General features: G+C 43.4%; 1 protein-coding gene across 6 annotated transcripts in view; it reads right to left on the reverse strand.

Annotated features, from left to right (window-relative positions):
- CPNE4 (copine 4) overlaps positions 1-27195 on the reverse strand; it is a 278514-nt gene that overhangs the window by 55188 nt on the left and 196131 nt on the right. For all 6 annotated transcript variants that reach the window (XM_081882139.1, XM_081882138.1, XM_081882135.1 and 3 more), the window contains 4 exons: positions 23471-23542; positions 19982-20056; positions 8238-8321; positions 5301-5390 (listed from right to left, as the gene is read on the reverse strand). In XM_081882139.1, coding sequence (XP_081738265.1) covers positions 5301-5390; positions 8238-8321; positions 19982-20056; positions 23471-23542 — 321 coding nt within the window. The remainder of the gene's footprint in view (positions 1-5300; positions 5391-8237; positions 8322-19981; positions 20057-23470; positions 23543-27195) is intronic.

Raw genomic sequence — 27195 nt, forward strand, 5'->3', positions numbered from 1 at the left:
TTAGCCCCACACAGCCTCTCCTGGCTGGAGAGGTTGCACGCGGCTAAAGAGGAAGCCAAGACAGCCAGCAGGATCCATCCCGCTCGCTCTCTTGGCTTCTTTGCTCTTTGGGACTTGGGGGGGGGGAACCCGGGCTTCCCCCGGCAGCCCCAGCAGCTCTGGGAGAAGCTGACAGATTTTTTTAAAAAAAATTCCCCCTCTAAAAACTAGGTGCGTCCTATGGTCCGGTGCGCCTTATGGAGCAAAAAATACGGTATTTGGTCTACACCAGCAAGGTCAAGCTTGGGGGTCTTGTCTCTGGGCAGACCAGGACCTCCATACAACACTGCCAAGGCTTGTGCCCCAGAAAGGTCAATTCACATGGGAGGCAGCAGTTATGAGTTAGCAGTCTCTGCAACCACAGCAGGCGCTATGATTCTCCAGCGGTTTGCCTTTACCCTCCAGAGGTGCACTCCATTGTCTCTTGAGACTGATGGGTGCCAACACAACAAAATAGTTTGACCCTTAGAGCCAGATTTCTTGGATATAGTACAGATCATGTTTGAGTGACAGAAAGTGAGATTTTGAAAAAGTTAAGTGTGCAGCGGATGATTTTGGAGAGGGAACAAAGTTGGCTTCCTGTGCACAATCAAGTCCCAGCAGGCTGTAGACCCCACATGGTTCTGTGTAGCTTGTTAGTTCTCTGCTAGTTCTGAAGCCTCCTGGTTTGCACTTCTCAAACTAATGTGCAGGTCGGAATGCAGTTACCATTCATTCATATCAGAGTATTGCAATGTAGATTTCAGCTCAAAAAAATAAATACAAATCTTGTATAAAATCCACATATTAGGATAAAACACATCTAGAAATGCAGACTTTTAGAGAAAACAAGATTAGAAATTCATGTTTGTGGATTTTGATTGTATTTTCTCGCCAAAATTAAATTCATACGTAAATATGGTTTTTTTTTGGTGTGGATTCTTTTAAAAATCACAGATGAATGCAAAAATGGGATGGAACGGACTTATGACTGAGTGCACACAAAACCGACACAGGTCAGAAATAGATCAGCCTATCCATTCCTAGTTCTGAGCTATCTCTGCTCACTCACACCAGGGATTCAATGAGTCAGTTTGGAGTATACAGCCATTATTGCCAATGTAATATTATGATCATTTGTCTTTAAAGATGCCAGTTTTCCAATAGTCTTCAGGCCTGGGTAATTTAAGAGAATCTAGGCTCTGAACCAAACTGTCACCCCTACACACTTTGAATTGCAAATGTCCTTTGCAAGTTCAAATTGAGAGAAAACGGAATACAGGCTTTTCTTTCAGCTTTGTTTTATAAGTGAGAGACAGAAAAGAAAGATTTGCACACACACACAAATGCTTTTTAGCAGAAACTAATTTTATCATTTCTGTTTAAAGATGGTATCACTGATATCTAAACCAGGAAATGGCAATGAGCACAAAGACTTTAGGCACCAGAAAGACACAATCTTTTGGCTTTCAGGACATCAAAAGAGGGGATATGAATAATGTCCTATCAAGGAGCTTCCGTAGATCACAAGCTCTGTTAATTTCAAAGTAATAAATGCATTCAGCTCTCTGATATCGATCTTTCATTACTAATAATGATGGATGTGAACTATTGGTGGGCATTCTTTTTCCACCCTCAGAATAAGCAAAGAACAGAAACTGCCCTACAAATTGAACATTGGAGTAGACGTTCTTAAGTCTTAGCTTAAACTTGTACTGCTTGTGGCCAAAGGCCCTGCAAAAAGTAAATATATCCAAAAGACACCAAAAATGCTATGTATGTGAAACATGGTCAATAAGAGGCAGACTCAAGGATAAACACAAAACAAGGGATAATTAAAACATTCAGTACAACAAACAAAATAAAATAAAAACAATAAAAACAAAATGATCATCATATCAGGGCATCACTATAGCTATCCCTGTATGAAATTCTAATGGACCCATCTCACATGCTTAAATAAATATATCTGGATACTTACAGCTACAGTGGTACCTCGGGTTACATACGCTTCAGGTTACATACGCTTCAGGTTACAGACTCCGCTAACCCAGAAACAGTACCTCGGGTTAAGAACTTTGCTTCAGGATGAGAACAGAAATCGTGCTCCGGCGGCGCAGCAGCAGTGGGAGGCCCCATTAGCTAAAGTGGTGCTTCAGGTTAAGAACAGTTTCAGGTTAAGAACGGACCTCTGGAATGAATTAAGTACTTAACCCGAGGTACCACTGTACTTAGGAAGCTCCCTCCACCCCTCTCCAAATAATATGTTTTCCCAAGAACTCTCCCTTTCTTCTGCAAATAATAGCCCACTTCAGGCAATCTGATTAGGGGTTAGCTTGTGATCTGAAGAGGGGCCACAGTGTGGTGTCTGTTCACTCCATGACCTGGAAGGCATACTTGTGACATGGGGAGCCTCCTGTATCTGAAGAGGGTAATCTTTCCATGTATAGCACTTATTCTGTTTTATATAACCACCTTCTAAAAAAAGAAAAAGAGAACTAGCTCATAAGATAGAAATCACTATGTACATCTTCCTAAAATACCATCCTGACAATGCCATCGTGCCCCTTTATTTCCTGGGGTGGTGTGGTGTAAGGGATGAGTATGGTTGCTCACGAGTAAACAGCCAGGACTCCGACCTGCCTTTTTACAGGTTTTATTTGGTGCAAACTATGTACAGTGCTGACATCCAAAGTTCATGACTCCCTCAGTCGCAAGCAGATTCCGAGAGTGGGCTTTTCCTGTGTTGTCCCCCCCCCCCCAGCATAAGAACCTCGACACGCCCAGTCTCCACCTTTTTTTCTTACGCTTGACAGCCCTGCCAAAACTAGGCAATGGAAGTTGCATCTCTGCGTCCCTATTCGTCTCCCTGGGATCAGTGTTGGGGCTCGCAGATAAGTCTGTGAGCCTCTGCCTCCTTTCTTCTTACGTTTCCCCTGAGGCTTCGCTGACACCCGTCTCTGACGAAGTGTTACTGATGATCAAAGGGGGAGGCTCTCTGTACGTCCCTACCTCCCTCCCCCCTCTTGATGGCAGTCCCCTGACAGGTGGGGAGTGAGAATCAGTTTCTTTCTCCTTTGCCCACCCAACCAGGATCAGGTGCAGAAACAACCTCTGGAACCCCCACTGTCTCTGAAAAGGCTCACAGCCTCAGGGGCTCGAGACGTCCAGCATCATTCGTTTGTTTACTTGCTGCATCTTCTGCCCAGGTCTGCAGACTCATCAGTGTGTCAAGAGGCTGTAAGTGCTCTGTTTCCGAAAACACAGTGGGGCTGTGGCAGTGATCTGGAGAAAAAGCACCTGTCAGGCTGAAAGAACACGCTCGCCTGCCAGAAGCCAGCCAAGCAGAGAGAGTGAGGCTTGGAACGCCCTCATCCCATTGTGGACAGAAGCTATTCACTGCCACCCTTCACCCTCAGCCTGCCATGTCTCTAAAACAGAAGAGTCCGTGGAGACCCAAAGAGCGGTGCCGTTATTTTATTTCCCTGATAGCACATCTCCTGAGAAATCCAAGTTATTAGACCAGCTAATAGACGCCGCTTACACTGTCTTTTGATCTTCAAAGTGTCTCTGAGGCAGATTAATTGACACAAATCTATACTAGTAATTAAACCAACGAGTCCTTTGCAATATATATGGGGAATTATAGTAACCACTGCCCATGACATAGGGGACATGAGGCAGTTCGGATCACGAGTTCAGCTGCAACTTTTGCAGTGGGGAGAGTGTCGTCCCCACCCCTACTTGTGGAGGCTTAGAACCATACAGGAAGGTGCAAATTAGGTTAAGTTTGCCTCCTCCATCACTAGTTGCAGGGCCCTGGCTTTTCCACAACAGGTGAGAAAAAACTGAAGAGAGAGCTCGGGCGTCCTTTCGGTAAGGGTTGGCTAACCTCCAAGTCAAGGGGCTCATCCAGCATCCCGAGCAAATAATTTATGTTGCCCCCCAAGATCCTACAGGTGATTGCAAAAAGAAAAGGAAAGGGGAGTGGTGGGAGGCACCAGCTGGGGAACCCCCAGAGGAAGAAGGCTCAGAGCCAGGGGATTGGTGGTGGGACAATGGGGAGTGGTCAGAGGGAGGAGAGGGGGCAGACTGGGAGGAGAAGGTGTCAGAAGCTGAAGAAGCAACAGGCTTTAGTGAGCAGGAAGAGGCTGTGGCAGAGAGCAGTCCAGACTCAGAGGCAGGAGAGGAGGGTGGCCAGCAGAGATGAAGCAGGCTGCTGAAGAATCCAGGGAATCCCCCCCGGTCTCCCAGAACATACAGAGAAATGAAGAGGGTGGGGCAAAGAGAGATAAGACGAAGGAGCCTCAGGTGGCTGCGGAAGGACCCAAGGGAGGAGAAGCCTTAGAGAGCAGTGGAAGGCAGGGACCTTCAATCCTCACAACTGCCTCGCTGTGGCAAGACCTACTGGGAAGAGTTGCTGTGATCGCTAGGTCTGAGTTGTTTTGGTTTCTTTGAATAAAGTGTTCACTGACACCGGGTGTTTTATCGCTGAACCGGCTCCAGCTCCTGAGAAGTGGGCACAGGGCAGAGGGGTGAAAATTGCCCCCTCCTTGTTGATCAGCTTGATTGTTTGATGAGAAAAAGAGAGGGCAATAGCCCTCTCCCTCAACTGATCTGCATAGATTTCGTGTGCACATGCAGTGTGTGTCTGTGTGTTGCTGTCTAGACCTGCCTTCAACAAGGAACGGACACAGTGCCTCCACCCCAAAACCCAACCCCACCTCATTGATACTTTCTTGTCTCTGGGGGAAGAAGGAGACCTGCAGTTCCAGAATCAGATTCCAGAGCTGAGCCCAAACTCACATTAAAACTCCAGGGTGGTTTTAGATCAGGCTATTTTCTCTTTGTATTAATTCACTTGACCTGAAGATAACCCTTTTCGTGTGAAAGGAGGGCATAGGGGAACAACACAGCCAGATAGCTCTAATATTGCTCAAATTTTAGATAGATCAGTTTTTGAGCAGCATGCCTGCAAAGCTGATTGACACACGTAGGCCCCTTATTTTTGCTTTCTGAAATATTTCAATTTTGTTGGCTTAAGTGGTGTTACACTGAGAGACCTTTTACAATATTATGCACAATCATTAAGGAAATGTACTGCTGTGTGGGTTTCAATTCAAACTGCCAAAGCATAAATAATTCTGCAAGATGATGTACTTCAAGTCAAAGGAGTGGATGTGTGTGTGTTTAGTGGCAGTCTTTAATTTCAAAGTTTTTAAAGAAAAAGTTTTTTTAATAGGAAAAAAACCTTGTTCCACACTTGATAAGAGACCACTAACCTTCAGCCTGCGATCCTGATCTCCGCTGCAGAGTGAATTTACAGACACCTTAAATGACTTCCAGGCTGGGTTTAAGTTATTCATCACCACCTATGAATGAGAAGAAAAGGACTATAAACATATTTCAAAACCAAAATGCTAAAACACCAATAATTATCACTTGCAAATGAAGTTCTATTATCACACACACAAAAAATTAACTGAGCAAAAGAAACAGTATCTTTAGGCATTATTCATTTTTTGGTATACTTTTTGTGGCTATATGCTAGGCAATCAAGTCAACATAATATTGAGCATGCTTCTTGTTATGCTCTATTTGATAATTTATTTTGTCTTTTGACACCTTTCCAAAGTCCATTAAAATCAGTGGGAGTCAGTTAAAAAACAAACAAACCCAAAGGATTGTACATCACAAAATGAGAAAACAGAACACAAAATGGGAAAACAAGATAAGGATTGAAAAGTCTGAAACAACAATCTAAACAGAGAAAATAAATTTGCTTTATGGGAAAATTTACTAGCTGTGGGGGGAAATTCACACTCTCCTAACTACTGACCATGCTCTCCAATTAAACACTGGAATTTCCCCCATGTTCTATCCCTGTTATATGATCTAAGCCAGCCAACATTGTTGGAGCACTGTGCAATGGAATCAAGGAGTGACAGCAGCAACGATGCTACTTTGCTATGGGCAAACACATACAGGGTGGGTCCTTTAAAAGAGGCCCCATGGATACAGACTACACATGTAAAAGACTCACCCTGTATATGACTCACTCTCTATATGAACAGAGAGAGGAGAATTACCTGTTGTCAAAGGAGTTGAAAGCCTATGGCAGGTGGTACATGTTTCAGGTGAGGGAGCTGCCTGCAAGCCTAGATAAGCTTTTCCCTTGGAGCAGCTCAAGAAGGTCAATGCTTGCTAAACAGCATGGTGTGTGAGGAGTGAAGAATGTCTATCTCATTTGGAGGAAATAGGGAAGTAACAAATGTCCCTCAAATTGACATTTCTGGCTCTGGGAATCTGAATGCGACGGGCGATGCACAGAATAATGGCTACTGGTGGCTATATATCTGTTTGGAACTAAAAAGCCACCTCTCACTGAGGTCCAGTTCCGAGGGCCTTCTGGCTGTTCCCTCGCTGCAAGAAGGCAAGTTACAGGGAACCAGGCAGAGGGCCTTCTCGGTAGTGGCGCCCGCCCTGTGGAACGCCCTCCCACCAGATGTCAAAGAGAAAAATAACTACCAAACTTTTAGAAGACATCTGAAGGCAGCCCTGTTTAGGGAATCTTTTAATGTTTAATAGGTTATTGTATTTTAGTGTTTTGTTGGAAGCCGCCCAGAGTGGCTGGGGAAACCCAGCCAGATGGGTGGGGTATAAATAATAAATTATTATTATTATTATTATTATTATTATTATTATTATTATTAATCATCTCACCTTGACTACTGAATCACTTCTGTGAGGGAACCTTTTGGCTGCTATGAGCGCCCTTCATCAAATGCTAAAAAATATATACCGGTATATTTCAGAGTACTGTTGGCAACAACATAGCTCACTATTGTGGAAACACTAGAATAAAGATGGATTAAGAAACAAGGGGAGATCAAGCCCCCACCACCCATCACTTTAAATGTACAATTTGAGGAGCCTCAATGGAAGTCTTGAATAACCTTCCCCAAATGATCATGTGAGCAGGGAAATGGAAAGAGGTGGGCCACTAATCATTTGTGACGTGACTGGTACTATCCAATACGTGGCTGCGACCCTGACATAGCTACATTCCCCCCAGCAACTGCACCATTTTGTGCATTACTATTGCTTGCTTACTTCTCCTGAGGCCAGGCACATGCTTAATGTGCTACTGAAGCGCAGGACTGCTGATGTGACAGAGCAGAATGGCAAAACTACCTCTTCTTCCACAGAGCAATGCCCAAGAGGTTCATACAACTTTTTATTTCCCCCTCCCATCCACCTTTGTTTAGATCACTTCTTTGAAGTGTAGTCCCCTTTCCGAGTGGAATGAGGTGCCAAAACACATCCTCCCAATTAATGGGGTACTGCTTTCTTCGCCAGACCAGAGCAAAGTGTTTCCTTTTGTTCCTGTTCAGCAAGGCTACTTCTCTTCAACTACATGGGGACAGGATATTAGGCGAGTCTTGCTGGATCCATGCCACCAGTAGTCATGAGTGGTTGGCGTGTGAGGCAGTGCCACAGAGGAGCACACACACATACACCCCAACACTGGCATCACTGTCACTTAGTGAGACTGGATTGGCTCTGCTGGCATTCTTGCACAGTCCCTGCACAATCCTTGTAAGAAGCAGTGCCATTGTCCAGAGGGCAGCCTCAGCACACAAGACACTGGTAAAGTACTAAAAGTCTAGCACAGGGGTAGGCGAACTAAGGCCCAGGGCCCGGATCTGGCCCAATCGCCTTCTAAATCCGGCTCGCGGACGGTCCGGGAATCCACATGTTTTTACATGAGTAGAATGTGTCCTTTTATTTAAAATGCATCTCTGGGTTATTTGTGGGGCCTGCCTAGTGTTTTTACATGAGTAGAATGTGTGCTTTTATTTAAAATGCATCTCTGAGTTATACGTGGGGCATAGGAATTCGTATTTTTCTTCCTCTTCAAAATATAGTCTCGCCCCTCACAAGGTCTGAGTGACAGTGGTCCGCCCCCCTGCTGAAAAAGTTTGCTCACCCCTGGACTAGTAGTTTATATTATTTCAAAAGACCCTAAATCTCCCCCACAGCAACCAAAATTATAAGCCTATCAAGGGAGGGGGAGCCACAATAATGCAAAATGAAGTAAAAGCGGGTTGCTTTTGAACATCCTATAAAGTCTGAGGTAAGTAAAAACAAAAAGAGCCCTCTCTTCCTTGCCCTAGACAGTTGTGCCCAGCTGAGTTCAAAACGGGCTCATTTCTCACCTCAGTCCTGTGGACGAGCTGCTGAGTGGCATCATCATTCATCCGGAAAATTTCCAGAAATGGATCGGATTTGCTGAAGAAATCCTGAAATCGAAACATATAGATCGTTATTCTTCTAGGCTTATTTGATTTTATCCACACAATCTCTCTGCTCCCCTGCTGAAGGAAAATGAAAGTTCATTCCACTGTAGAGTGACATTACCAAAATATATCACCAAAAGAGGAGGAAGAGTTGCATAATTTTTGCATATGCTTGTTTATGCACACAGCTGTATGTTTAGAAATAATTCCTATAATTTAAATAGAAGCACATTGCATCTCACCATAGTGAGATCAGTGTGCCTTCTCAGTCTGCTAAGAGGAAACTTCCAGGCTCCCTGCTATCCCTTGGTCTGGTTTGTTATCTTGAATGCAGCCTTCAACTAGAGTGCTTTTCAAACATAGGATGTCTTCAAATACAGGACTATCCTCTGACAGACCTTGGAACAGAGGATACAACTCTTTCTAGTAGGACACATGACCACACTATGGCCAAATCTGTACCATGCATTTAGAAGCCCCACGATACGACTTTAACTGTCATGGCTCCCACCAAAGGATAATGGGAACTGTTCTTTGTTAGGCCGAATTGCTGCTATTAAGATGAATGTATTGCCAAAAATGTTATTTTTGTTTCAAACACTACAGATTGTGGACAAAACGGAGTGCTTCCGGAAGTGGCAGAAAGATATATCTAAATTTGTCTGGCAGGGCAAAAAGCCCAGAATTAAGTTTAAGATATTAACAGATGCGAAAGAAAGAGGGGGCTTTGCCCTGCCAGACTTAAAGTTGTATTATGAAGCCGCAGCTTTCTGCTGGCTAAAAGACTGGCTACTTCTCGAAGACACTGACGTACTGGACCTGGAAGGTTTTAACAATGCTTTTGGTTGGCATGCATACTTATGGTATGACAAAGTTAAGATCAATAAGGCCTTTAAGAACCATATTGTCAGGAAAGCAGTGTTTAATGTCTGGACAAAATATAAAGACTTATTGGAAAATAAAACTCCAAGGTGGCTTTCACCTCTGGAGGCTAAGGCCCGAAAAAGACCCAATATGGAGGCCAAATGGCCAAAATATTGGGAAATATTAGAAAAAGATGGAGACAATTGGAAATTGCAGAGTTTGGAGAAAATGAAGGATAAGGTGCGAGACTGGTTACATTACGCTCAGATTAAAGAAGTTTTTAAAAATGACAAAAAGTTAGGGTTCCAGGTGGAGAAATCGAAGTTAGAAACAGAATTGTTAGAACCAAAGACTAAGGTACTATCCAGAATGTATAACTTGCTGTTAAAATGGAATACACAAGACGAAATGGTTAAATCGGCTATGATAAAATGGGCACAGGACATTGGGCATAACATTATGTTTGAGGACTGGGAAAGGTTGTGGACCACTGGGCTGAACTTCACCGCATGTAATGCTCTGAAGGAAAATGTAATGAAAATGATATATAGATGGTACATGACCCCAGTTAAACTTGCCAAAATATACCATTCGTCTGATAATAAATGTTGGAAATGTAGAGAAAATGAAGGAACATTCTTTCACCTCTGGTGGACATGCCCTAAGGTGAAGGTCTTCTGGGAAATGATATATAATGAGCTGAAAAAGGTATTTAAGTATACCTTCACTAAGAAACCAGAGGCCTTCCTTCTGGGTATTGTCGGCCAGAAGGTGCTAAAGAAGGACCGAACATTCTTTATGTATGCAACAACGGCAGCAAGGATACTCATCGCAAAAAACTGGAAAACTCAAGATCTACCCACACTGGAAGAGTGGCAGATGCAGCTGATGGACTATATGCAACTGGCCGAGATGACTGGCAGAATCCGTGATCTGGGAGAAGAGAAGATGGAGGAAGACTGGGAGAAATTCAAGATGTATCTACAAAAACATTGTAATTTGGTTGAATGTTAAGAAGGATGCTAGATTATAAAAAATTGGCCACCACTAAATTAGATTTAAATTTGATGATAAGTGAGACTAAAAGAAAATATAAAAATTTTTTTAGAAGAAGTGCTAGATTATATTTGAATGAGTGGACATGAGATTGTAAACAAGTTGATAATTTGTTTGGGAAAAACTTTTAACGATGTAAATGGGAGCGGGAGACGCGAGGGAGTCCAAAGAAGTGATGAAATTATGTTTGTGACAGAAGTAAGATTGTTTATTGTTTGTGCATTTATATTTAAAAACTTTAATAAATATTTATATAAAAAAAAAAGGATAATGGGAACTGTACTTTGCTAAGAGTGCTGAGAGGTGTTAGGAAAGAACTGTAGCAGAGCTACAGTTTGTAGAGTGCTTTGTCAATCCTTCTTCCTAGGGAATTCTTGTTCTCCTCCAGCACTCTGATGCTGGAGGAGACTCTTGAGAGTCCCATGGACTGCCTGAAGATCAAACCTCTCCATTCTGAAGGAAATCAGCCCTGAGTGCTCACTGGAAGGACAGATAGTGAAGCTAAGGCTCCAATACTTTGGCCACCTCATGAGAAGAGAAGACTCCCTGGAAAAGACCCAGATGTTGGGAAAGATGGAGGGCACAAGGAGAAGGGGGCGACAGAGGACGAGATGGTTGGACAGTGTTCTTGAAGCTACCAGCATGAGTTTGACCAAACTGCGGGAGGCAGTGGAAGACAGGAGGGCCTGGCGTGCTCTGGTCCACGGGGTCACGAAGAGTCGGACACGACTAAACAACTAAACAACAACAACAACAACAACAACAACAACAACAACAACAACAGGGAACTCTTTGGGAATTGAAGCTCTTTGGGGGGTGTGTGAGAATGATCTCCTAGTAATCCTCAGCACCACCAACTCCAGGATTCATGACTGTTAAAGTGGTAAAATAGTGCTTTAAATGTATGGTGTGGATGTGACCTGTTTCTCTTTAATCTCTGAGTAAATATGCCTGCTTTCTTCCGTGTGGCCCTGATTTTGACTTACGGTGGATGGCAATCCAATAGGACAAAGGCCTCTGTCAGAGAGGGTTCTAGATGTGCCTCTCTAGGATGGGAGTGTGGCAATATGTCCTACTTTGCGAACAACCCTTTATTTGAAGGCTGCATCCAGTTATTTTTCAGTTGCTAAATCTTCCTCACATATAGCCAGAATCCTGCTTCTGAACAGAGTAACCTCCCACCTTGCAGTTTTTTCAGTTCCAGAAAGCATCATAGAACGTTCAGTCATACAAATACCAGATTTGTGAAATTCTTCTGCTTCCAAAGGCAAGGATTCATGTGAATTTGACACCTGCACAACGGCACATCCATATGGAATGCCCACACCAAAGGCAACAGTATGTGTGTGGTGAAGAGGAGAACACCTGCTCCTTCAGCCATAGGGTGGCTCTCAATCTGTCCCTTCTTGTCAGGTTTCCCGTGACTATAAATTGCAGTAAGATTCATAGCACTGTTTTCAGGTTCATGGAGACTCGGTATTGTTTAACTCTGGCCTTTTAGTCTAAAAAATTTGCCTGCTTGTATATTGATTTCCATTATGAAGGCTGCTTCACCCATAGGGCTGGATTCAGACTTAAGTCATAGTTAGAGTAGACCCATTGAAATCTATGGAACGTTATGACTAAATCTGGATTCAACCCTATATGGCAGGTTCAGCCAACCTGGGACACTCCAGATACTTTGGGCTACATCTCCCAGGATTGCTGGGTGGGGCCAATGAGAGTTGCAGCAAAGGCGGATTTAGGGAAGCACGACTGGTGTCCCCCCCCCCCCCCCGGATGCTGAGCCAAGGGGGTATCTTCCCGCCTCCTTCCCAAAGCCTAGTAAGCCCTTGCTTTGGGAAGGAAGTGTGAGGGCTCTGGCAGGGTCCTAGAGTTCCCCACCTTCTTCCCAAAGCCTAGTTAGCTTTTGGCAGCTTTGGGAAGGAGACAGAAGGGCTCTAGGACTCTTCCAGAGCCCTTACACCTCCTTATACCGCCTTGCTTACCCAGCTTTGGGAAGGCAGCTTTGGGCTCAGTGGGGGGGGGGGGGTGTCAAGTTTTGGCCTTGAACAGTGGCAGACTTTGGGCTCTCAAATTTCAATGGCACCTTGTGCAATGCTAAAATTTGTGAGTAGCATGCTGCCACTGTAGAAACAAATTAACTTAAGATCACAGGAAGCTGCCTTATCCTGAATCAGACTATTTGGGCCATCTATCCCAGCATGGTCCCAGTATTTTCCAGTCCTAACTAGAGATTTTGAGGGTGGAACCTGGGACTTTCTGCATACAAGACACATGCTCTGCTACTGAGCTGAGGTCCTTCAGTTGCAAGGAAGTCCAGTTACATTTTCTGTAGAACATATTTATGAATTTGATCCCAAACTAATTAAAGCTAGTTCTCCTTACCCCCCCCCTTAAAAGGCAAGACTCTAGTGTAGTGGGAAAACAAAATATGTTTGGCCTGGTGGGGAATGTTGATATACGATATGATAAGCCGATGTACTGGACCAAAATTTAAATAACAGAAAATAAGAGGGCTCACCCTGGGCAATTTGAATTACACACTCATCTTTAATAATTAGACTCTGCCAAGGGAGAGGAGAGGAAACTAAGATACATTGTTTCATAAAAGCTCTTTAAATGCATAATGCAAACACTAATTATTTATAAAGTAATGTTATAAACACAGCTTCTAATACTATTATTGCCTGGTAACAATCCAGAATAACTCTTGCTTAAGGAAATATTTTCCTGCTTGCTCTGATTCAGCAGATCTCCATTCAGAGTTAATGATATTTCCAAAATGTTTATTAAGCTGGTAAACTGGGCCTAATAGCATGTGCAATTTCATTTTGTTGTGCCACAGCAGGAGAAGACCTCTTTATAGAAATAAAAGGTTTAGCAGCATTCTAGTTTCACAATATTTTTATAACTCTGTCAATAACAACATATGTATGTGTATATGCCAAACATATACAATTTTCTGGGAAGATAGGCATGCAAATATTTTATCATAGGTTTATCGTGGATTTTAATTTGGCATTGAAAGTATTGTTTGGAATGGCAGATGAAGATGATCGACTATATGGGATTGGCAGAAATGACCGGCAGAATCCGAGACCAGGGAAAAGAGTCGGCGGAAGAAGATTGGAAGAAGTTTAAAGACTATTTGCAGAAATATTGTAAAATTAATGAATGTTAGAATGATGTTGGATATAAATTAAGCGGTTTCCAGCTGTAATGCTTAAGAGATATGGAAAATAAGGTTTTGAAATAAGTAAAGGTCAGTGGTGAGGATTTGCTGAATTAATAATTTGAACTGGAATATAAGAAAGGGAGGTACAAGGAGGTCTGGAAAATAAGTTAAAAGAAAATAAGTAATTGGAAATTATATGTGTTTTTAGTTGTTTTTGTTTTTGTTTTTTGTTTTTTTGTTGTTCTTTTTTTTGTTTTACATTGTATTATTTTTGAAAATTTCAATAAATGAAAGTATTGTTTGGTGCCCATTCAAGCGAGAGAAAAGTGTTTATTCTGTCCTACTGCATAAAGGCAGAATTAGGTACTAGGTACAAAATAACTGCAAAGTACACAGTAAGGTGTAGTGTAGAGTGTTGGACTAGAACCTGGGAGACCATGGTTCAAATCCTTGCTCCACCATGAAACTCACTGGGTGACCCTGGGCCTGCCTTTTTCTCTCAGCCTAACCCACCTCACAAGGCTGCTGTAAGGAGAAAATAGGGAAGAACAGAACAATGTAAGCCTTAAGCTCAAAGGAGCAAAGGCGGGATTGAAGTTTCATTAAATTGCATTAAATTAAAACATGTAGTCCTTATTCCTACGTAGTTTATTGTGTACAGTTACAAACCACCGTGGAAAACTACTTATTTATCTGTTGCCACTTCTGCTGCCATCCTGCTAATTTTGACCGCCAGTTTCCATACAGTCAACTCACAACTTGTGCACCTTTAACTTGTACGATCGCAGCTTTACACGTTTGGCGGCGGACCACCCGAAACTGCACAAATTAAGCACACGCAAGGTAGAGAGATTTAAAGCTCTTTCTCCATCAGATTTTCCCTGCACGGAAAGAGCTCTTAAGTTCTCAGAGTTGCTTGCTCGGGGCTGAGAGGTTTTTGCGAGACCTTGCGTGGCTGTCCAAGATAATAATAATAATAATAATAATAATAATAATAATAATAATAATAATTTATTATTTATATCCTGCCCATCTGGCTGGGCTTCCCCAGGCACTCTGGGTGGCTTCCAAAAAAATATTAAAATACTGTAATACATCAAACATTAAAAGCTTCCCTAAACAGGGCTGCCTTCAGATGTCTTCTAAAAGCCTGGTAGTTGTTTTTCTCTTTGACATCTGGTGGGAGGGCGTTCCACAGGGCAGGTGCCACTACCAAGAAGGCCCTCTGCCTGGTTCCCTGTAACTTGCCTTCTTGCAGAGAGGGAACCGCCAGAAGGCCCTCGGCACTGGACCTCAGTGTCTGGGCTGAACGATGGCACTGGAGACACTCCTTCAGGTATACTGGACCGAGGCTGTTTAGGGCTTTAAAGGTCAGCACCAACACTTTGAATTGTGCTTGGAAACGTACTGGGAGCCAATGTAGGTCTTTCAAGACTGGTGTTATATGGTCTCGGTGGCTGCTCCCAGTCACCACCACAAGATCTTGCAAGAGCCTCCCTAAACTTGCATGAGACCTTCCTAGTTCCCAGTAGGCAAGGCTTTTATGTTCTCCACCTTGTGGCAGGCTCTCTCTGCACAGCAGCTTGAGAAAGTTGCAGGTGGTCATACGGGGTGGCGCTAGGCTTGTTCTGACACTACACAATTTTGACTTTACACGCCATCTCCAGAATGTAATTCCTGCACAAGTTGTGAGTCAACTGTATTTCCATCCAGGGAGATGGACACCTAGAGGGCCACCTCCAGGTTTGAGGGGACTCCTGGCAAACTGCATCCTGGTGAATCCGATTGACACCAGCAGGGCTTACTGGCAGTGGGTAGTAGAAGCACCAGGATCGACGATGACGAACAACTTTGATTCCTTGCCATTTAAAATTGCTCATACTGCTCTGACATAGTGCCACCCAGGGCATCATGGTAAATTTAAAATGGTGGGTGGCTTCTCAGGCCAATCGCTATCATCAGGTAAACCTGCAGCTGAAGGATCAGGCAGGTGGGAGGGCCAAAAGGGGCATCAGCATGAGGGGAGAGACTCCATCAGGCAAGGCCTCCTTCCACCTGCCTTGCCCCACTCTCTGCTTCTCAATGTGTATTGTATTGTTTTATGTACTGTGGCTTGCTGTTGTTTTATTGATTATAGTTTAGATATTATTGTAACTGTTGAGTGGATTTCTGTTTAACTTTTATATGTTGATATTATTATTTTATACTATTCTAATGGCGCTGTGGGTTAAACCACAAATACTAGGACTTGCTGATCAGAAGGTCAGCGGTTCGAATCCCCGTGACAAGGTGAGCTCCCGTTGCTCGGTCCCTGCTCCTGCCAACCTAGCAGTTTGAAAGCACCTCAAAGTGCAAGTAGATAAATAGGTACCACTCCGGCGGGAAGGTAAACAGCATTTCCGTGCACTGCTCTGGTTCTCCAGAAGCGGCTTAGTCATGCTGGCCACATGACCTGAAAGCTGTACGCTGGCTTCCTCAGCCAATAAAGCGAGATGAGCGCCACAACCCCAGAGTCGGTCACGACTGGACCTAATGGTTAGGGGTCCCTTTACCTTTAATGATTGTTGAATGATACTTTTTGATGGAGGTTGCCTATTTTAAAGTTATGCTTTATTATCACATTTTTGTATTGCATTAGATTGTTATCAGATGTACATTTTTTGTTTCTTCAGCTTGTAAACCGCCTTGAGTATTGTAAGATAGAAAGGAGGTATGCAAATTAAAAATGATGAAAATTATGATGATGGCACAGTCGGGGCATTTGAACCGCAGCAGCTGCCTGGGATGATGAGCGCCTGTGTTTGCTCTTTCCAGGCATGTTCCATGCTTTAAAGCTCAGTGACCCAGGCCTGTCCCCCAGCCCCCCTTTCTTTTGCTCCAGAGGATTCCCCACAAAAACACTCTCTTTAAAACTCAATGGAAACAAGTAACCTATGAAAAACATGAACTGACATTTGCTCCGATTGAACGCCAAAGAGCAGCGTTTCGCGGGGGAAACTCCAGGATGAAAACAACAACAACCCCACAGACATACCCGGACACAGAGTTTTTATGTAAGTGTGGACCTGTGCATGGAAAGGGTGAGGCAAAAGGGATAAGTGTGGATAAGCCCTCTCTCAAGCTCTTTGTTCTGACACAAAGGTACACAAAGGCTTTTCTTTTCTCTCTCTTTCTCTTGCTCATCCCTTCTTTTGGGGTGCAGAACAGCACCCCAAAAGGAAGCTGCAATTGCTGGATAGAGTGAGAAGGAGCACCCCCACCACCTTATTTCTCCTAGAGCTTTCTCTTCCCCTAAAAGAAACCCATTTTCAGTCAGATATCTACAATGCCAACCAAGGCCTATGAAGACAGGTAAGCCTACGTTACTCAAGATTAATCTGCCCTGATCCTGAATTATCATGTAATAGTCTTATTTTAACAAAGAATAATTTACATAGACATGATAAACATGAGGGTGCATCACTCTGGGGATTTAAATTTACATTTAAATGCTTGTAAAAAATCTTCCCTGTGTGAAACAAGTGAGAGCTGCAGCAAGATAAGGCAGCGTGAAGCATTCTGTGACATTCTCTCTTGTACAGTGGTACCTCGGGTTACAAACACCTCAGGTTACAAACGCTTCGGGTTACAAACTCCACTAACCCGGAAGTATTACCTCAGGTTATGAAATTTGCCCCAGGATGAGAATGGAAATCGCGCGCCGGCAGCAGGAGGCCCCATTAGCGAAAGCGCGCCTCAGGTTAAGAACGGTTTCGGGCTAAGAAAGGACCTCCAGAACGAATTAAGTTCATAACCCGAGGTACCACTGTATCTGGCTTTCCATTTCACCCCCACCCACCTGCAACATACAGCAACCACTGAGTGAACTCAGTTCTCATTGGGATGTGTGTTTGGGTTTCCACCTTGGTGGGCAAAGGTTCCTAAAGATTGTATCTCCTGCAAAACATGGGGCTCCCCCAATCCTGCTGCTACCTATCCCTTGTGAGATAGTAGTGCTGTTTTGGCTGTGCAAGCAATGGCACTCACGGCTTGAACATCAGAATTAGAGAGATGTCTGTTGTAGCCTATCCATTTTCCTAAATGCAGTGAAGGTTCTTCTCCAGGGTGGTAAGCAGGTAAGCATTCACAAACATTCTCCAGTGATACAATCTTGAGAGAGCTGTACCGCATGATTATACAGAATGGGTGGATTGGCTTTTATTCAACTGATGGAGAGAGCTCATCTGCCAAACACATTAGCACAGTCTTCTAAAAAAACAACACCACTGGTGCATATTCTCCTCTGTTTTGATGTTCCTTGTAAGGCTGTGGAACTCCTGTCTCTCTGCTCCTCATACATACTTGGGATCAAATCTTCTGAATGACCTTAAGAGCTATAATGTTAACTCTGCCTGCAAGGGCATTGTTTTCGCCAGATTATAGAGTACATTTTTGGAAACAAAGGAAAATCAGCTAAGGGTGCACCTGCTCTTTTGTAATTTGGGGGTGCTTTTCAAAAAATATATATTTTTGGCATGACCACCAGAACACAAACTACAGCTAACAAGCCTGCTATAATTTTGTGCTGTGTGGCTTCACATGCGTGTGTGTGTGAAAACGCTTAAATTTAGCCTCTCAAACTCCCTGCCAAGGAGTTAAATATAATAGGCAGGTTTTCAAAGGAGATTGAGAACTAGTTGTTCTCTCCCCAATGAAGCACGATTCACCTTTCAGAGGAGAGGCAAAACCAGAGGTCCAGGATGGTTAGAATGATTAAAGATCCCTAACTTAAGGATGCTATTAACCTTTGCACTTTAGTCAAATTACAAAATCATTACACTCTGCCCACCTAAATATTTCTGGCAATTTTAATTAGATTTGCTACTACTAATCATATGCAGCCTTTGCAGGCTAATGCTGCTCATAGTCATAATCGCCCCCAGGTGAACAGACCTTCTTCCACCGCTCCCCCATGGTTTTACTTGCCTGATTGCCTACAATCTTTGACTGCAAGGCAAAGTATTTAAGCATTTACACCTGAACCTCAAGACAATATAGTTCCACTGACTTAAAATGTATGGTCTCAGTACAATAAGCAGGTGCACAGAGGCAGGAGCAGTTCATAGGTTGAAGGATACGAGCCTCAGCAATGGAGTCAATCCTATGCACAGACCCCCAGGCTGGTACCAGGATTGAGAGGGTCCTATGGCAGTCACCCTCCATATCTCACTAGTGGCGGCAGTGGTAGACGTTTAAATGTCTCAGTATCCACAATGCAGCATCACTCCTCAGCATTATGGGATTTGTTTTAAAAAGTGGTTCCCAAATCTACCACTCAGCATGGGGGGTGGGGGTAATATCAGCACTAGTATGCTCTGCAGCCGGCACCCCGACAGCTGCTCTTCATCCAAAATGGGAAGAGGGGACCCGCTATTCTCCAGGTGAAACTGGACTAGATCCCCCATCATTTCTGACCATGGTGCCTGAGACTGATGGGCCTTGTTGTCTAACAATATCTGGAGGGCCACAGGTCATTACCGCCCCTGCCCCCCCCCAGTTGCTAGTTGAGACCCCCTAATTATAGAGGAGATACCTCCCATTAAGTTAAATGAGGAATTCTCAGTGATTGTGCTTATACGATCTATTAGCGTGACTGGATCAAAAGGAGTGATCTGTGTAGGTCAAACCCAGCTGCCAACAATCTTAGCTGCATGCAAGCATGACCAAGGAACAACCAAGGTGGTGTTGGTAGAAGCAGGGTTATTTTCAAAGGTTGTGGCCATTGGGATTGTTCAACTACCAGACCACTGGTGCCATCAAAGGCTCCCCTTGCCTTTTCCCCACATACATGAATGGCTACAATCCACTCCTATGTGCACCTGGAAACATTGCTGTCTTTCACGCCCTCTGATCCTTGGTGGCTCACTCCACACTTATTGGAAACTATTGTGTGCGCGCGCATGTTAAGAGCATTGTGTTCCTGCCTCCCCCTACCGATCTTCGCAACGCCTCCACCACTCATAACTATGAGAATTTTGCTAGCACTGTGCAGACATTACAGTACAGAGAAATGGAGAATAAAGTTTTTCCATAGAATAAGGACTGTTTGGTTAAATGAGCAAAAAAGTTGTGCCAAACACACACAAAGGGAATTAAATTCCCTGTTGCCTGACATGCGCAGCTAGGAAAATCTTCCAGAAAAACAACAAAAACAACAGCCCAGACTCAAAACTATTCCCCAGAGTTCCTAAATTTATATTTTAAGGCATCAATCTGGAATGTTATGTCTTTGATGGCTTGTAAAAAAAGCCAACTGATGTGATCGGCGGCATTTTAAATACATGAGGTCTCAGCATAATTGAATTGTCTTGGTGTTAATTCCATTCCATTGGGATTCTCTTTTTTTAATCTAATTACTATGCAACTTGAAGAAAGCCTTATTATGAGCACTGATTTGAAATCTCTGATATGTTTAATAACATCAGCATTCCAAAAATAGCTGCAGCAGGGGATGTCTGAGTAAAACTCATTTGTCTGCATTCTTATGATGTCTTTCAGTCAGGTTAACATCAAACTGCTGGCTTACCTTGTCATCCAATTTCCGTGCACTGAAGGAAAGCTCAACATAGTCATCGTTGCCAGATAATTCTTCAGCAATCACCTAGGTGAAAAGTCATAGATAAGTTTAAATGGAGGAGAGGTGGGGGGTGGAATTAAATCTGGAACAGTGCCATTTACTAATGGGCCTTCATGAAGTTGCTGCTTATGTAGTGAGCCCTGGGAGGCTGCAGAAATGTGACAAATGTGACAAGGAGGCTCACCTGATGCCTTTGTTAAATATCTTTAGGCGCCAGGAAAAAAAACGTCCAGCTTCTCCCAGGCCTTTGGTTAATTAAGCCATCTATGTCCTTTTAAGCTGTGTGTGACGAGTGGTGCTTTTTGCTTTTTTTTGTTACTATGCATTTTTGTGTTTTTATATTGCCCTGTGATTCTCGGATGAGGGGCAGTACAGAAATTTTAAAAATGAATGAATAGAACTCCATTGCCAGAAATGAGGCACAAATGCCAATATAATTTAAAGCCAGGATATCCCATTTCTGGATTCTTGGGCACCACTGTTAATTCACCAAAGCCAGACTAAACATCTTTCCTTCTGCAGTGTTGGATGGCAGGTTGAGAGGAGTTCCCTACCAGCACAGACTTCACTCGTGTGCTCAAGACATCAATTCAATAAAACATATTTTGTTGCACTGTGCAAAATACGAGCAAGCCAGGGCTGAACTGATATTACCCTTGCTGGTACCTTTCCTGGGAAAATCAGAGGCTCACTATGTCAGGTTCCTATTGGAAGACCGGACAAACACTAGAACATTAGCAGTGGCAAAGTTTTTATCGGTGGTTGCAAGAACCAATGATTCCTATATTCTGAACAAAATGCTTGTTTAACCTGGAGGTAGGCTGTATGAATTGTGTATTGCTTTGTAATGATTTGTTGGGTCTCTGGACCGTAATAAAGGTTGATGACAATTCAGCCTTGGGGACACACTCCACTGTCTTTCAAGACAGACAGATGCCAACCAAACAAGGGCACCACTGCTCACTAGACAATGAGCTGAGAGGATGGGGCAGAAATCTATTTCGTCCATTCTGACAGAATCATGCTGAATAATAAATCTGTTATCCTAGCAATAAGGGCTTCGTGGTGTGGAGAATACAGACTTACACATAGCTAAGCAATATCATTACAAGCACTGTCCCAAGAGTGAGACAACGTTAAAACGTGACCCCACTCTCTCTCACACTCATGTACACAACTTGAAACTTTTTTAAAATAAAAACTTTTCAGTGAAATTGACACAGATCCCCCTCCCTCCTGCGTATAGCTGCATATAAAATTAAATGTGCTGCGTTGTAGGGCTGGGAAATAATCAGTTTTTCAACACTGTGATGTCTCACCAGCCAGACTTCGCAATACAGTGATACATCGCGATGTTGAAAAGCAGAGGGACAAACAAGCTGCATTGGGCCCAGCCCCGCGAGGGAGTGAGGTAAAACGACCACAGCTCCCTAGGCAGGAGCGATGGTGATTTCACCCTGATGTCTTGCAGGACCGGGGCTGATGGAGCTTGTTCCTCCACATGCCAGGCAGTGGCTGGAGTCTGTCCACTGACAGCACCCAGCACGCTGAGGGAGAAACGAGCTGCACTGGCTCCGGCGCCTCATTTTCCCCTTGGTTTGAGGGCCAGAGCACGATGGGGCCTTCACCCATGATATGCCGCTGAGTGAAGTTGCCATGGCACTCTGGCCCTCAAACCGGTCCTGGGCGATGTATTGATACATCACCCAGGCCTAGTGTGGAGAAAGGGGATCAGGAGAAGTTTTTCTTCCTTTCTCATAATACGACGGAAGATTCAGTGTAGACAAACTGAGTCAATTTTCCACACACTGCAGAGGTAAACTATGGTATCTGCTCCCACAAGAAGGAGTGGTACCTACTGTGACGTTAACATATGAGAGTGCTGGAGGTGAAATAGTTAAACAACTTACCCAATCAGAACCCAAGGGGGTGGAGTCAGAGGGACTATAAAACCAGCTCTGGGAGGGGCAAAGAGGGGAGTTCGTTGGGAGTTGGGTGGTTGGCTGGAGTGGGAGTGAACTGGGATAGAGTCTGTGGGTAGGTTGAGTTAGTGTAGCGAAATAAGTTGAGTCAGGAACAGTTAGGAGATAGGAAGACAAGCAAATATCTGAGAGGTGGTTTAGTGAGTGAGAGCAGGTAGTGGAAGTTATAGGTCTGGAAAGGCAGCCAATGATTGTAATGGACCAATAACGTTTACAAAACCACACGCTTGTTAAACTGCAATAAATAAACAGAAGTTTCTGTTCCAATTTAACCCTGACTGGACTCAGTATTGTACCAGGTAGGGCCTGGGTGGTGGCAGCGAGAAATAAAGTGGTGGCACAGGGATCAACAGTTGGTGAAACGTCCGGGGACCCTGTGTGATCACCACACCTACCAACTTGGATGGCTTTTAAAAGGATTAGACAAATTCTTGGAGGGCAAGGCTGTCAGCTATCACTAACCACAATGGCTATGGTCTGCCTCTACCACCAGAAGCAGCATACATCTGAATAATTTTGGGGGGAGAGTGTTCCTGCACACATATTCTGCTTGTTGTTTTGCCATCAATATCTGGCTGGGTGCTGCGACAACATGATGCTGGACTAAATGGGCCTTCGGCCTGAGTAAGCAAACACTGGCAACTTCTACTCCCATTTCCATATTTGCTGAGATTCTCCCACATCCCCAAGTGTTTCTGTTCACTTATCTGTTTTAGACAAGTCACTGAACATTTGACTGCTCCTTATAATCTAGACAAAATTACTCTTCCAGGCTCACTGACCGGATGATTCACGCTGATCTCATTTGTATGATGGGTTTCAGGTCCATGAGATACATTTAACTAGGTTACAAATACTGACAATATCAATTTTAAACCCCATTAAAATTGTCCTGAGTTTTTAACATTGCATTTTGTGGCCACATGCCCATATTATAATGCTGGTTAGATAATTCCTCAAGTAATGGGAAACTAAAGAAAATACCTTGGACTTGGGTTGCAGCGTTACCTATGTATACACAGAAGTCCTATTGAATTCTAGGGTCTTACTCCCAAATAGCGTTAGGATTGAAATCTAAGTTGTTTATACTTTGTTCCTATTGAAATTGGTGCAGATTAAGTTCTTATTGATCTGTCCCACTGATTTCACTGAGACTTAGTGCAATTAAATTTCTGTTGCAACACACTAAAACTGCTAACCCTTTGCAAGCTGGTATATGAAGATTACATTAAAAAATGCTCATCCATTAGTCTGTTTTTCCCCCCTGTTTCCCTGTTTTCATTCTGTGATTTTTTTAAAAAAACAACAACCCACAAAACTGTATTTAATTTTTGCATTTGTATTTAAATACATTTTTAAACAATCTGGGTTATAGTCAATGTGAGGAATATTGTATCTTTTTTATTTATAAAAAAATATCCTGAGGCAAAAGAAAAGCTTATTCAGATGGACCTACCGTTATGGAAGATTTTCCTGCCGTGTTGCCATGTTTCAATAAAGATTTTGAGAGTTTTCTCTGTGAAACAATCTGCAGGAAATGATAAGAGAGGGTGTTAGAAAATGTATCTAGGTTTGTGATGTAATTTTCATCTAAGAAATGTATGCACATGCCTCACCAAATAATTCACTAAAACAGAGATAAAGTAATTCCAAAGCGCAGGAGATCACAATCTGGTTTTAAAGATGAAGGATTAGTGAATGATCTCAAAATAGTTCTTGCACAGAAACTTAGAAGAAACCTAGAATCAAGGTTGCAATTGTTAGGGAGGAAGCTTCAATTCATACAGTGGGAGTTACTTCTGGGCAAAAAAATCCAGCATGCATATAGGATTGTTGCCACCTCTGTGAAAAATGGGTTTTTCAGTTGTGGCCCCATTTGTGGACTGTGTTTACCAGAGAAGCAATGACTAGCACCTTCCTTCATAGATAGTTTTTTAGTTGCCAGGCTAAAGCATTTGAATTAACTCAGGCTTTGGGTGCTGAAGTTAGCCATTACTCTTTTGCTCATTTTTTTTTGTGGGGTGGGGTAGGACATTCCATTTTTACTGTATGGTTGGATGAGCATTTGGGGAATTTTATAATGCATGCTGTTTTTAATTTGGTTTTATTTGTTTGCATTCCCTGGTAAGTCATTCTGAGGTTTTTTTTAACAAAGCGGCAAGCTGAGGTAAACCATCATCATTTCCCATGTTCCTGCAGTGCCTTGGTGGGCACATACAGTGGTGCCCCGCAAGACGAATGCCTCGCAAGACGATAAACTCGCTAGACAAAAGAGTTTTCCGTCTTTTGAGGTGCTTCGCAAGACGAATTTCCCTATGGGCTTGCTTCGCAAGACGAAACGTCGGGCAAGTTCTTGCGAGTTTCCCCCCTTTTCCCAAGCTGCTAAGCCGCTAATAGCCGCTAAGCCGCTAATAGCGCTAATCCGCTAATCCGCTAATAGCCGTGCTTCGCAAGACAAAAAAACCGCAAGACGAAGAGACTCGCGGAACGAATTAATTTCATCTTGCGAGGCACCACTGTACTTAACTTGTGTCTGTTGGGGGGGGGAATTGGTATAGATATCATCATCATCATCATCATCATCACCATGATTGTAAAAACAATAACTTTTCAAGTGAAATGGATGTCATTTCTAGAAGCTGAAGAAAAGATGAGCAACCACTTATTTACAACCTCAGAACTTTTTTTGTCTGAGAGTGTGGGCTCATGGTGAGAGAGCAAAAGACTTTCTGAAACTGCTCCGGTTTTTGTTCTAAATGGCTTTTCTTTGTTATCTGTGTCATTTTAAATTGTGATTGATATTAATGCTGTATTCTTAGTTTTAGATTTTATTATTTATGTGGAAATTGTTTTCCATTTGATTGTGTACATTTTGATGTGTTTTATTTATTGTTTAGGGACGTGGGTGGTACTGTGGATTAAACCACAGAGCCTAGGACTTGCTGATCAGAAGGTCCATAGTTCAAATCCCTGCAACGGGGTGAGCTCCCGTTGCTCGGTCCCTGCTCCTGCCAACCTAGCAGTTCGAAAGCACGGCAAAGTGCAAGTAGATAAATAGGTACCACTCTGGTGGGAAGGTAAACGGCGTTTCCGTGACCTGGAAGCTGTACGCTGGCTCCCTCGGCCAATAAAACGAGATGAGCGTCGCAACCCCAGAGTCGGTCACGACTGGACCTAATGGTCAGGGGTCCCTTTACCTTTATTTATTGTTTATGACTTTTGTGATGTTGGTAATTATGTAAATCTTGTTATGTTGTAAGCCGCCTTGAGTTTTAACTGTGGAAAGGCGGCATACAATTAAAATGATGATGATGCTCCCTACTCACCTTTTCAGTCATCACCTCCACCTGTTTCTTAGTCTGGGCAGCACCAGTGATAATCATCCTGGTGGTCGCCATTTTTCCCTCACAGGGCATTGCCCTCACTCTGATTTGTCAACTCATGGCATCACCATGAAGCCAAATGAGAGCGAGGGCAATGCTTCAGAACATCCCAAACAGAACAGCACAAATGGTGGAGTCTCCTTCTTTGGAGGTCTTTAAGCAGAGGCTTGACAACCATATGTCAGGAGTGCTCTGATGGTGTTTCCTGCTTGGCAGGGGGTTGGACTCGATGGCCCTTGTGGTCTCTTCCAACTCTATGATCCTATGATTCTATGATCTGGAACTAGGGAGAATGGCTTGCAGCTGACACACATGACCTGGCACTAACACCTCTTGTTTGGGAAACCAATCAGTGGGAGATAATACATTTTGGTCATGCATCTACCTGCAGCTACTCCTGCCTTAAGCCACAGCCTCCGAAGCATCAAATAAACCAGATATTGCTGCTTTTTGGATTCAGTGTCTGCCTGCATGGCTGGAAGATCGAGGTACCCTGTCAGTCTGCAAGCTGTTACAATTATCTGTCATATGCTCACTTAACTTCCTGTGGGGGGGGGGGACATGATTGGCACCTATTTTATTCTCTGGCAACTGTGCAATAAATCAAAATGTGCCACAGCTTCAATAGCGGAAGGAAGAACACTATGAAAAAGGAGGGCTGAAAAGCAAAGCTTTATTTATAAGAAACAAATATCAAATGCAAGACAAACTAAAATGTTTGGGCTTGCTTTAAAAAAGAGCTATGTCTCTTGCATTTGAGTATCCATTTTTGTCTGAGCCACATTTTCATGCTGTGTGTCTTTTTTTAAAAAAAAAACCAACAACAAACAGACAAATGGTATGGAAAATGTTTTGCAAAAATATTATGTGCATAATGCATGTAAGAGTCAAGCCCCAATGTGAAACTAAGTTTCTGCAGCATCATTTTAATGTGTAAGTATTTTTATACAGTGATATGCTCTGTTGTATGTTTCTGCATACTTTCAAAAACCCGGAGCATATATGCAAGCAATAATACACATAGCAGTGTATATAGTATGTGAGAATGGGTTATATTGTTAATTGAAGTGGTAAAAAAACACAACCCGCTTCTTGTTGTAATCAAGGAACAAGACGTGAATTAGAAAAGAACTGTGCGGATTGGCTTGACATTGACATTTTCAGAAAATTCTGTCCCTGATAATGATTCCCCACCTCCAGCTTGACTAGCACATTTATATCTTCACAACAACTTTGTGAGGGGATTGTGCTGAGAGAATAATAATAAAAATAATAATAATACCTTTATTGTCAATGTACAACCTGTGTACAATTTAATTAACCAAGCCTCCCTCCCTCCAACACAAACACTCAATCTCATTGCACTCTGTGTGCTTGTCGCACAACACACCAACCCCGAAAGTCAGCTGCACTATATTATTTTCTGTTCAGCAGCCTAACAGCCCACGGATAGAAACTGTTTTATCCCACCTTTGTTGCTAGTATTAAGTAGTGGGTTGACAAAGCAGATGACACAGAGATTCCTCCAAGTAGTTCTTTATAAGTACCGTATTTTTCGTCCTATAGGGCGCACCTGCCCATAGGACGCACCTCGTTTTTTGGGGTGGGGAATGAATAAAAAAAAATTTATTTCCCCCCCCCCAGCCGCGGCTGCCGCCCCAAGCCTTGCACACGCCTGCCCGAAGCACGGGGCACCCTCCGGAGGGCTCTGCGTGCTTCGGGCTGCAGGCTGCCGCCCCAAGCCTCGCGTGCCCGGCGGGAGCTCCTGCCGGGCGCGCGAGGCTTGCAGACACTCGCC

Source organism: Podarcis erhardii (assembly GCF_964252035.2).
Source record: "Podarcis erhardii genome assembly, chromosome: 12".
Classification (NCBI taxonomy): Eukaryota; Metazoa; Chordata; class Lepidosauria; order Squamata; family Lacertidae; genus Podarcis; species Podarcis erhardii.